Source organism: Phaethon aethereus (assembly GCF_964289735.1).
Source record: "Phaethon aethereus genome assembly, chromosome: 3".
Lineage (NCBI taxonomy): Eukaryota > Metazoa > Chordata > Aves > Phaethontiformes > Phaethontidae > Phaethon > Phaethon aethereus.
In genome coordinates, this window is record NC_138576.1 from 1293006 (window position 1) to 1305878 (window position 12873).

General features: G+C 56.0%; 1 protein-coding gene across 1 annotated transcript in view; it reads right to left on the minus strand.

Annotated features, from left to right (window-relative positions):
- Window positions 1–2326, minus strand: part of SCARA5 (scavenger receptor class A member 5) — a gene marked incomplete at both ends in the record, with an annotated part of 36568 nt that extends 34242 nt beyond the window's left edge. Inside the window, one exon of the mRNA XM_081998247.1 lies at window positions 2215–2326. Coding sequence (XP_081854373.1) covers window positions 2215–2326 — 112 coding nt within the window. The remainder of the gene's footprint in view (window positions 1–2214) is intronic.
- Between the last annotated feature and the right edge of the window lie 10547 nt (window positions 2327–12873).

The window sequence follows — 12873 nt, forward strand, 5'->3', positions numbered from 1 at the left end:
CAGGTGCGAAAGGCGGTGCCTCTCCGCCGGGACCCCTCCGTCTGCAACTCATTACCCGCACGAGGTTCCCGTTTGCTGTCACCGGCCAAACAGATGGAGCCGAGGGCTTCGGAATGAGGAAAGCTGCAATATTTTTCTGACATTAACACTTATATCAGGTCCTGGGAGACTCCAGGAGGAGCTGGCCCCGGGCCCCGAACCACCCACTCCTCTTTGCGGCTCTCGGAAGAGCAGGAGGGACCGCAGCTGCGTAAGCAGGGTTTTCACAACAGCCCGCTCCGAGGAGCCCACGGGCGGGCTCCGGCCAGTAACCAAGGGGAAAAGCAAATATTTCTTCCCCCTGCCCATGCCCAGGGGAGCTGGAGCTGCAGCCTGCCCGGTCGGGGGGGGTGCAGGAGGTGGGAGGCTGAAAGCAGCCGGGACTCGTCGTCCCCCGCGCCCTGCGGGGCTCCGGGGCTGCGGTCCTGGGGGCCATGGCAAGCAGCAGGCTGCTGCACTGGTCCTCAGCCCCAGGGCGAGCACTTGCCGTGAGCCCAGGAGGGACTCGGGTGGTCCCACCCCCGCGGTGAAGCGCTCGGGGCTGACCTTGCCCTCGCCTTGTGCGGCTGCAGACCGGGCACAGCCCCGCAAGCCTCGCTCCAGCAGCCTCTCCCGCGGGAATGGGGGTCCTCGGGGGGGGCAGCCCTGCATCGGGGCGACTTACGGATGAGTAGATTTGCCCTGACAGATCCAGGGCAACCTGCCACAAAAATACCAAAGCCAGGGAGATACCTTGAACCGTCCCTTGCCGGGGCAAGGTCTCTGCTGGGAACGGTGGCCTCAGTCACGGGGGACACCAAGTCCTCCCTCCCGGCTCCGTCACGGCCCTGCCGCGCTTGCGGAGCGGCAGAGCGCGGGGACAGCCCTGGGCAGGATCTGCCCCTCTCTCTGCTGCAGGAAGCGGGGAGAGGCAGGCGCAGACGCGCTGCTGAGGGCGAGGGGGACGGGACCCTTGCAGGGCGACATCGAGTTTGGGGAACGGCATTCAAGGCTCGGCTTTCACCTGGGTGGGAAATCCACTCTCCAGACTCAAAGCTGTCCCCATCCCGGGGGCTGGAGAAGACACCCACACAGCAACGTCGCGGCTCTCGTGACAGCCACCGCGAGCCACCTGCGCGGGCAAGCGCCCGGAGGCAGTCTGGGCGTTCCCAGCATCCCGGGGATGTCCCACGTGCCTAAAACCAGGAAGGCGAGTCCCCCATCACCCCGATCCCACGCTTGTGGTGGGGGACAGCAGTGCTGGGAAGCCTGCTCAGAACAAGACCACTTTCCCCAGCAGTCCCACAGGTCTCTAAGCGAAGCTGCCGGCAAAGGGGACCTCGCGTCTCCGCTTGAGCACCCAGCTCTGCCAGCCTGGCCTCTCCCACCCCGGCTGCAAAGGTCTCAGGGGGGAAAAAAATTCATCAGGGCTGTTTGCTCGGGGACCAAGCCTGGATCTGCTGAAGCATGGACAGCATTTTGCGGGGCAAGAGAGAAAGAAAAAGGGCTCAGCAAGACCACAGTGCAGACAGAGGCCAGCTGAGATGTGCAGGAGGTGCAGGCAGGTCCCGCTGCGTCCTGCGGCGCAGCCCTGGTGCTACCATCCCCGCTGCAGGGCATCGCTGGACAAGACCACATGCAAGAGGCTTGGAGGAAAAAAAAAAGACAACAAACCCCAAAACCACCAAACCCAAGCTTTAGCAAGCCAAGTGACTTTCCTTGGAACACAGCCCTGGCCAGTGGCAGAACTGAATGAGATCCTGGGCACCCCGAGAGGCCCCCGGCGCCCTGTCGGTCCCCTCTCCGACCAGAAATGGGGGGACAGGAGAGGAGGCACAGAAACCTCCTTGCAGTGGGATCCTCGAGCGTTTCTCCCAGTGAGGCCACGTCAGCAGGAGAGAAGTTTCTGGCTCCGTTTTGGACACAGGCATTCATCACGGCGCTACTTCCACCAAGGCACCCCCACCCTGGGCACCCCCTTCCCAGGATTGCTCCTCTGCTTCGGTTCCTTGGGACCCGCAGCCGGAGCTGAGCACCTAATTCGGGCCAGACACCTTTGCCCGTTTGATCCAAATTGCTGAGCTTCTTCCTGAGGAATCCAAGCTCCCGTGTGTGTCCCCAGAAGCTCTCCAGGTTTCTGCCACCAGATTCAAAGCCCCCTCCCCAGACCGAGCCACACGTAGAGCCCGTACTCACCGTCCTCACAGAGGTTCAGTTTGGAGAGGTTCCTTCCCTCGAAGGGCTCCTCGAAGATGGAGCCACTCTCCCTCTCGTTGAAGGTGTGAAGGTACATGGCTTTGTTCTCCATCCTCCCGCTGCTGGTGGAGCAGAACAGGTACATGAGATGGTGCTTAGGGGTACATCCTGACATGGCAGGGGCCCGATCCTGGCTCAGCCTGTACCCTGCATGACTCTGGCACCACGGCCCAGTGCAACACGGTGTGGGCTGGTGCAGGGGTCATAGACCTGCTGCCAAGGGAGACTTCTGCTCTCGCTCAGCAAAGTTGACCACCACAGAATCACTAAGGTTGGAAAGGACCTTCAAGATCATCAAGTTCAACCATTAATCCAGCGCCACCATGTTCCCTAAACCATGTCCTGAAGCACCACATCCACATGTTTTTTGAACACTTCCAGAGATGGCGACTCCACCACCTCCCTGGGCAGCCTGTTCCAATGCCTGACCACTCTCTCAGTGAAGAAATTTTTGCTAATATCCAATCTAAACCTCCCCTGGCGCAACTTGAGGCCATTTCCTCTCGTCCTATCGCTGGTCACTTGGGAGAAGAGATCAACCCCCACCTCACCACAACCCCCTTTCAGGCAGTTGCAGAGAGCGATGAGGGCTCCCCTCAGCCTCCTCTTCTCCAGACTGAACACCGCCAGTTCCCTCAGCCGCTCCTCACCAGACTTGTGCTCCAGACCCCTCCCCAGCTCCGTTGCCCTTCTCTGGACACGCTCCAGCACCTCAACATCCTTCTTGTCGTGAGGGGCCCAAAACTGAACACAGGATTCAAGGTGCGGCCTCACCAGCGCTGAGTACAGGGGCACAATCCCTGCCCTGCTCCTGCTGAAGCATATGGTTTCTTGACTTCTCAGCATATGGTTTCTTGACTTGCCCATGGCCCGGGCTGGGCTTGGCAGTGCCCCAGATGAGCGCCAGACCCTCTCAGCAAATGCAGGGAGAAGCCGGTAGGCGAGGACCATGGGTCCACCACCTGCCTGGCTCCTCGCAGCTCAGTGGAATGCTCACCACCAACACGGACCCCTTGCTCGTTGGCTGAGGAAGGGCTCCTGCCACCCACCTACCCACCACCCTACCCCTCACCCGCGCTCGACCACATGCCCTGCAGATGCCCAGCCTTGGTGTCTGCTCCGGGCAGGCCCTGGATGTCTGGCCCTCCCCAGGGCTGAGGAGATGGGGGCTCAGTGTATGCATGCGAGCTTCCCAGGACCTCTTTCACCCCTAGGGTCTGGGGTGCCCCGGCACCCACACCACCTCTAGATACCCTGGCACCCTGACCATGAGCCAAGCCTGCTCTCCCTGCGGGCCTGATCCTGCTGTCACTGTCTCTCTGGTCAGGAGGCTTGACTTGGGCCGGTCCCCGGGACGGGTCCGTGCCCGCAGTGGGCACTGTCGGCCCTGGGGAGGTCGTGCCTCCGCTGGCCACCGAGGCTTCGTCACAGCACCTGGCCGGGGGCAATCAGCCCCAGCCCTCAGCAGGGCTCTGGTGTGGAAGGAGTTAAAAATCACCCACCTAAGTGGGACCTGCTGAGCACTCCCAAACTCATCGCCTGCACTCCTGCAACTCCCTCAGCTCCAGCCACCCCTCGCTGTCAGCACATGGGTGTTGTGCTCTGTGGGGACCCGCAGCTCCTGCCCCCACCCCAACAGGTAAAACCCACCCTGCTGGGAGCGGTGGGGGCTCCCTGGCCGGGAGCTGCACCCCTGGCCCCCACTCCCGCTCCCACGGGGGAGACATCACCCGTGTAAGCCCGGGGGGGTGTGTCTCTCATCAGCGTGGAGTCAGACCTCGCCGCCCCCGCCCCCCCCCCCGCATCCCAGGGCTGGGGGCGCAGCGGCAGCGCCCGGGGGTGGCGGCTCCCCACGCGGGGATGCTCGGGGAGACACCAGCCCCTCCGTGCCCTCCCCACGTGGGAATGTGTGGGTGTGGCCACCCCCGCACCCCATCCCGCTCCCCTCTCCCGGAGCTGCCTGTCCCCTCTCTCCTCGCTCCCCGCCGCAACGCCACTCACCTGCTGGGCAGACCCACGCGGGAGCGAGTTTCCCGAGGCCCCTTCCCCCGCTTTCTCGCTCAGTCTCCGGGCTGCGCCATGGTGGCCGAGACAAGGGGGCGAGGACAGCAAGGGGAGCCCCCGACCTCAGCGCCAGCTCCCCACGGGCGCAGAGGGGCCGCCGCTCCCAGCCAGCCTCCCATGGGTGGGAGGGGTCCCCGAGGGTGCGTGATGCGTGGAGCCGGTGGGGCGGCTGCGGAGCCGGGAGGCTGTGAGCAAGGACCGCTCGGCCGGGAGGTTTTGTAGGCGGGGAACGGGAGGGGGGGCCGGGCTCCCCACGCCCCCCGTCCCCACGCCCCCCCCCTCCACCGTCCGGGGCCGCCCCCCGCCGCCCATTCGCCGGCCTCGGGCCGCCCCGGCCGTGGGGTGGCGTGGGCAGGAGCATCCCCCGGGGGGCTGGGTTTGGGGCAGGGGGGAGTTTCCCCGGGACACCGGGGGATGCAGCCCTGGAAGTCCTGCCCCTGGAGCAGGCGGGGGTTGCGTGGGGCGGTCCGTGTCCCAGCCCCAGTGGGCCTCCAGGCCTTTCGCTGCTCGGTTCCCCCCCAGCTCAGCCCACGGGCAGGAGCACCCACAGCCCCCGCAGAGGGAAGAGTCGCTTGTCCCGTGCTGCGCCCACGGGGAAACTGAGGCACGGGGGACCAGCGGGGAATCTGCTGAGCTGACCCCAAACGACCGCTGCTCTCGGCGTGGGCCCTGCAGAGGGGTGCAAGATGTGCACCCACCGTGGTCAGTCTCTGGGAGGGGGCAAGGGGGGGAGCAAGCTTTGAGGTGCTGCCCGCTCCCCGCTGCAGCTTGCAGCTAACCCAGGCCACTCGGGCCCGTAGCCCAGTCCCCGGGACCCCGCGTCCCTACCCCATCCCTGGTCCCCGAGCAGAGCAAAGCACCCTCCAACACCTCCGCAGGGTGGGGGGCACTGGCTTGGCCCGGTGGCACGATCAGGAGGGTGACTGCTTGGGGTGGGTGTACCTCTCCCATTCCCAAATGCCTCCCAGGTGAGCACTGGGCAGACTGGGACGGTGGAGTCACTGCTGGCTGGTGGCTGGTCCACCACCCGTAGGGCTGACGGGGCCAGGCAGAGGCGTGGCTGGAGAGCTGGGCGCGCCGCGTCGCGCGGTGAGCCCCGGTGCCATCAGACCGGCCGTGACAGCCTGGAAGCCTTTCTGGAAGCCATAAACACATGGGGACTAAGACCTAGACCTGGAAGAAGGCTGGCAAGACCCAGGGAGAGAAGGGCAAGTGCTCCTCACCCAGGGGCATCTCCAGCCGTGGTGCCATCCTGAGGGCACACATCACCTCTTCCGTCAGGAGGAAAGCTCTCCAGGGGTGCAACCACGCGGCTGTAGGTCTCCCCCCACCACGGTGCAGTGTGAATCCATGGACCGAGGCTTCTCCTTGGGACACCCTCCCAAAGAGCTGGGACGAGGCAAGACGAGGTCTGAACAGCTTGGGGTAGGGCTCTGACCACCGAGCTGCCTTTCCTCTCCGAAAAGCCAAAAGCATCATCAAAGCGTGCTCCGTTCAGACCTGGCCAAACATCTGCAAACGCTGCCCCGGTGAAACCCAAGCTGCAGCAAATAAAGGCAATTATTGTAGAGTATTCCCAAGGTTTCATCTTAATACAAACCACCCGACCAAGCAGTCCGGTTACTTCTTTTGTATTAAAAGAAAAAAAAAAAAACAAAAAAACCAGTCACGTATAATCCAAAAAGGTTAATATTTTATTAAATTTCAGGTAATTTCCAGCAAAGTTGCGCTTTTGCATCTTTACGGCCTTCTCTGTTTATGCACCACGCAATAAATTTGCCATCGGACAGTTTCTGGGTTTGATTCAGGCGTGGGTGAGTCTCACTCTGCGGGCTTCTACTGGAAAACCGAAATGCGTGAGAAAAAAGGGATTTACCTTTATGAAAAGAGTATAAAAACCATGCACAGGGTGCAGTTAACTTTTAGTGTAAACGCAATCGAACTCATACACGTCACCGTCCTGTTTCCTAAAAGACGTTCAACGGGGCAGCTGAGGCACCTCCAGCGCTCACCAAACAAGGCCAGCATGGGGAAAAGCCCCTTCACGAGGGGCTGCCAGATGTGCCATGGGACCTACAAGAGATCCGCGCCCTCCTGGGTCCTTACGAGCCTGTGTTTAAATCACTGAATCTAACCTATAACGTCTCTAAAATTCCCACTCGCATGATGGGCAACACAGGAAAACCATGAACCCATCGGTTAAAAGCAATTAAGGATACCAAAAAAAAAAAAAATTAAAAAAGGAAAGAAAAACTCTTCTTGCAGGCCTTTTTGGTCAGTCCAGCTGTCACAGGAATTTTGGCAAAGCCTGGAATTCTTGGCATTTCTTCTGGAAAACTGCAAGGAGAAGGGCAAAATGAAACAGATTTAGCTGTTGGCCTTTTTTTTTTTTTTTTTTTTTGGTAGAAGGGGAAAAAATGATAACCTATTCAGTAGAGGTGAATGGGGACATGCAAGTATGCACAACGGTCACGGACCCCAGCTGTCTATTTAGGAATATATGGTGGGAAAAGTCACACAGCACCCCAAGTCTGTCCCCAAGCCCTCTCCCACCCACCACATTTGTCCCAGAGAGGAGAAGCTGGACCGTACTTGGCAGCACCCCAACCAGTAGGTCCCACGGATGAAAGGTAGGGTGGGCATGTTGGAAAACTTCTCCAGCATCTTGGCGATACAATCCTGCAATCGCAGAGGACAACAGCGTCAGACGACAGAGCCATTAAGCTCTGGGAGCTCCCAGTTTGCACTATTCTCTGCTGGGACTGTCGAGGTTGTAACGCTGCTGATGGCAGCTTTCACCTGGGCATACCCAAAAAACCTGCCGGGGAAGCATCAAAATTGATCTTCAATACCCAAAGCAGATGAGGATTAGGTGAGTCTACATCCCACTTAGGTGTCCACCATCTCCAGTCAAGATGGCATGGCAGATCTTTGGCCAGCGTAAAGGAACCTCACTCAGATAACTGTGATGAGTCTTTGCGTGTGTGATCACCGCCTGAATCCATCAGGTTTCAACACACAAGAGTGATCTGGATGGCCAGAGGTGAGGTAGAAGCACTTGTATGAGGTCAGAAATCAGGAAAGGGAGGGACCAAGCTAGGAAATGGCTACCTAGAAAACTATAATTTTTCTTGCTAAGTAGAAAGACGGCAAAGCTGCTCTTGTGGACAAGCAGGGAATTGAATCCAAACAAAAACGAGCTGACTGACCAAGAGCTCATTTTCTCATTGAAATTTCCAAAGATCATCACATTTTCCCTGTATCGGCACTGGTGCAGCCGCACCTCGAATCCTGTGTTCAGTGTTGGGCCCCTCATGACAAGAAGGACGTTGAGGTGCTGGAGCGTGTCCAGAGAAGGGCAACGGAGCTGGGGAGGGGTCTGGAGCACAAGTCTGATGAGGAGCGGCTGAGGGAACTGGGGGTGTTCAGTCTGGAGAAGAGGAGGCTGAGGGGAGCCCTCATCGCTCTCTGCAACTGCCTGAAAGGGGGTTGTGGTGAGGTGGGGGTTGGTCTCTTCTCCCAAGTAACCAGCAACAGGACGAGAGGAAATGGCCTCAAGTTGTGCCAGGGGAGGGTTAGTTTGGATATTGGGAAAAATTTCTTTCCTGAGAGAGTGGCCAAGCACTGGCACAGGCTGCCCAGGGAGGTGGTGGGGTCACCATCCCTGGAAGTGTTCAAAACACGTGTGGATGTGGCACTTCGGGACATGGTTCAGCGGTGGGCTTGGCAGTGCTGGGTTAACAGTTGGCCTCGATGATCTTAAAGGTCTTTTCCAACATAAATCATTCTGTGATTCTGTGATTTATAATACTGCAGAACAACCTGCATCTTGCACAATTGCTCTGTCATCTTAGTAGCTACATCCCACACAGTCCATAAAGTTTCACCGAGCGTTAAAATTGCTCTGCAGTGACCACCAGTCCCACCATTAATTTGTCTGTCACGATTTCTGGATTGACAACAGCAGGTTTTGAAGCATCAATCACCACCAGATCCTAGAACTGGCTCTTCATCTTCTCCTTTGCTTTTTCAAACATCTCCCTCCCTACCTCCACCTCAACGTCATGTCCCAGACGGGTTTTTATCTGCTCGCGTGTTTCCTTCCTGCTCATCTGAGCAGCCCCTCTTGCAACGATGGGAAATGTCAACGTGCTGTTGTTGATGCTAAAGCCATTCCGCCCAGGAACCAGCCAGTGGCAGATTTCCACCTCCCAATCCCCCTCTTCCCAACCTACTTTTACCAACCTAAAATATTCCTTTATTCAACAGCAAAACCTTCAAGTTACCTCCTTCCAGTTCCCCTCCAGCTTTCCCCAGTAGCTTTTGACAAGGTCTCTGCTCCCCAACCCCACATGCTGCTCTCCCCATCTTGGGGATGAAGAGCCTCCAGTTGACCCACAAAAGAATTCTGATGGGTTTATGTGGTTTGATGATCAAGGGATGGGACAACAGTATCAACAAGACAAGGGATTTATGCAGTAGGTTTTGGAACTCAAAGGTTTTCTGTGGCAAGAAGGTTGTGACCCACTCAATGCATCACCCAAGGGCATAAATTTGCACATCCTTCTTCAGCCAGTGAAACTAAAGACTTCTGTACCTAGACTCCACGCAAGAGCTGGGAAAACGTGTCCCAGGGCCAGACAGCAAACTCACAGTGGCAGACAGTATTAAATGGAGAACCAATCCTACCTTCATGGTGCTTTGGATGGGCAACACAAGGGACACAGGGATACTCTTCTTTTTCAAAATAATTTCTCTTTCAAGGGCTTTCATGATGATGTTTGTCTGCAGGAATTGATGTCAAGTGTTTACCAGCATCTCTCCAAAGCCTCATTTGCCAACAGAATCCAAGCAAACCCTTCCAAGCCCGGCAGCAAGCGGAGCATGCCAGGTGCTTACGCAGAACTGAGATGGTAGAATTGAAGCTGCGTCTACACCACTGAAGACATTCACTAGAGCAGTGGTCTCTGGCCAGCAGGCCAAACGGTGCACAGGGATTCGGGCTGTGACGGCTCGGTGATGCTCCCACCCCACCGAGGCATGCTGGTGGTGTACCTGTGGCCAGCTGGCAGAAATTTATGTGCACATGTGTGATTTTTCCAGTTCCAAGTGGCCATAACAACAACGAACCTGCCTTCAAGCTGCCTTGACTGGTGTTCTAACAGCACGGCCTCAAAGACATGTATTACATAGACTTTTCAGACTGAGTTTGTATCCTGTGGGAAGATTAGAAGCAATGAGGGGAGAGAGGAGCTAGTTGCTGAGACACATAAGTCAATTAGAAGCTTTACCTAAGTAAATGAATAATGTGAGATATTTTTAGTTTGCTCGGTGACCAAAGTCAAGTTTCTTGTGGAGGAGGCACCTGAGTCCTTCCCAGACCAAGTTGCCCATGGTTGAGTTTCCAAGATTAGTTTCATGTTAGATGACAGTAAACATTTCACCAGACGTGTGTGTCCCTGAGGGAATGAAGACAAGATGTACTGGGATACAAAAAGTTCTTTAGAGTTGTTTTATCAAGGATGAGAGTTGGGTCATCTTGTCCTGCCAAGCCAAAAGCATGGCTTATGAGATTTTGTTTCTTTGTGTTTATTTGGCTTTAGCAAGAAAATTAGCTCATTCGTTGCTTTGCTTCTACTAAAAAATGAGTGATGACCTAAAAAAATTCAAAATTCCGGGTGGCAATTTTTATGTAACTGCCCAGAAAAACAAAACAACCCCCCCCCCCATCTTCTTCTGCTCTTTTACACATCCAATCATGATCTTTTTGCTCCTGGATTCCCAGGTTATTCCTGCTTATCTCAACATATGGAAAGGACAGCTAGAAACCCTCTGCCCCTGCTTTGTCCTCCCCACAGCCTCCCTCGGCTGCTAGCAGCCTGTCTGAGCATAAAATAAAGATCTCTGCAGGATAAAACATCCTGTCCTAAAAGAGGTAGGGCTAAAACGACCTCCTGTTTCTCCTGTTTGGAGAAACCCAAACCACCAGCTCTGCTCCGATGATGGGTCTCCCACACCTTGCCCCATGCCCCCAGCCTGTCCCTTAGCAAGAAAGCCAAGCATCCGTCCCAGACAAAAACCCAGGCACGGCAGAGGAAAAACAGCAGGGTTGCCTTCGTTTTCGTACGTGTCTCCAGCTGAGCACCATCTCCTCGAAGAAGAGCAGATGGCTGTAGGGGCATGCGATGCCCCTCTCTGACCTCGTCCTGGGATTGCAGTGCTCTTGCTCTCTTTCCAAGAGTCCTACTGAAGAGCAAGTCCTGGAAGAACTTGCTACTGGGTGGGAGGACATCAGGCTCTGGCCCATGGCATGACTTTGTTTACCACCATCTCTGTCCAGTGCACTTAGAATATCTCAAGTTGGAAGGGACTCATAAGGATCATTGACTCCAACTCTCTGCTCCTCACAGGACTACCTGAAGACTTCCCAAGCTCTGGCTAAGCGTGCCAGCATGTAACCACGGAGCAGCCTGGGCAGGTCTCTGACCACCTGCTTTAGCCATGGCATCTCTTCAACATCCCTGGGCTTTACAGGACATCAGACTCATATTACTCAGCTAAGGTAACACTGAATAGGCAGCAAGAATATACGCCGTGTCTTACTCATAGACCTCAAAGCATTTGTCAATGATGAACGAGTGATAGAAACTGAGCTGATGGTGAAGGCAACTGCAGGACAGAAAAATAAAACTTATCCAGCCTCAGAGAGAACGTCAGGCTTGTGCTGCTCATCAGGAAGATCTTGTCCAGGTTTCTCTGGTATGCACCTCTTGCAGACTTCACCCCCTTGGAGAGAGGGACTTCCATCTGGGCAAAAACCTGACTGGCCGCTTTCTTCAGCTCATGGATCTTGACTTTCACGTACTCATCCAGCCCGTCCTGCTGGAGGGACTGATCCTGCAAGAGTGGGAAGACACAAACCTTGTCAAAACTGCCTGGTGCAATGCCAACATGCTGCGGCATTTTTTCCCTGGAAACGAGGGCCATGGAGGGGCAAGCAACAGAATTATCCCTATTCAGGCGATAAATCGCTATTCAGGCAATAAATCCTTATTTAGCTCACTCCAGTGTACAGGGAGTTTTGCATTTGTCTCCCGAGAAGGACAAGGGTGTTGGCTAGCTAGGGATCAGAGAAGGACTGAGAAGGCAGCAGCGTGCAGAGGCAGTAGCCAGGATGAGCACTGCTCTGCTGGAGCCTACAGCCACCCACACCATGTCATGCTGGATGCAGTTGTAAATACCCATCCAGAAAACAACAAGAATTTCCTCCATATGATCTTGTATCAGGTTTCTGGGGCCAAGGTACATGAAACCATGCTGCAAGGGGCAATTAAACCTTGCCAGGCTGGGAAGTGCAGTGATGTCACCTTTGAGGTCACCACGATGCTGTAACAGCCTTCCTGCACAGTCCAGATCACAGAATCATCAGATCACAGCAGGGTTTGGGTGGGAAGGGACCATTAAAGACCATCTAGTCCCACCCCTGCAGTGAGCAGGGACATTTTCACCCAGAGCAGGTTGCTCAGAGCCCCGTCCAGCCTGACCTGGGCTGTTTCCAGGGATGGGGCATCCACCACCTCTCTGGGCAACCTGGGCCAGGGCTTCACCACCCTCGTTGCCAAAAATTTCTTCCTTAGATCTACTCTGAATGCAAATCACTGTAGCAGATGCAAATATCAGGGGAGTTTTCTCCTTGCTGGATACAGTCATTCCACCACCACCACCTCCCAAAGGAGCTCTTCCTGCAGCATGGCCTCTGCCCTCTAACATCCTCACCCTTCCCTCATTTCCCAGCTCCAAACCCTGGCTGGCCCATCCCAAAGCGGGAGAAGCTCCGAGGGAGCTCTGCAGGAGATGGCACACAGCTCTCCCCTTGCTCCTGGCTTCTGTCCCAGAAGACCCTGTTGGACGTCCCTCTACTTGGCTGCAAGCTATAATCCCACCTCTGACATTTCCATGGGATGCCAAGAAGGACAGCTAATTTTCCTTATGGCAGGAAGCTGTCAGAGAGCCAAATCTGCTTTATGCACCCCTCCGGATCAATCCGAGGAGGCAGGTCCTGGTTTTATTTTTCTCTCCAGAAACAAGCCTCTGCCAAACCCTCTCTGAGCACAGCTAAACCGTGGGGCTAGAGTTGTATTATTCGTGAAGTTCCTGTTATTTCTACTCAATGCAGTTTGGTGCGGCAGATACCCAAGGGGAGCTCCCAGGGAGCAATCCGAGTGAGTTGCTGCAGGCATGGGGGACCGGTATGGGATGCTCTGGCTCCTCGGGCAGCATCAAAATCTCTCCATCAGGATCTGGGGACCGGATTCTCCATAGAAATGGCCACATCTGTGCGCTGCTGCAGCCTTCTTGCCTCTCTTTTCTCTGCTGCAGGCAGGGCTATGGTCGCTCTTCCAAACTTGCCATGTTTTAGGCACGTCCCTGGCCTGCCTCGGTGCTGGCACGCACGCATGGCTTCTCCTGCTCAGAGCTTTTAAGAGCCTCTTGTCCCTCCTGCAGCTTTCTCAGTCATTTTGGGGGTATTTCAGC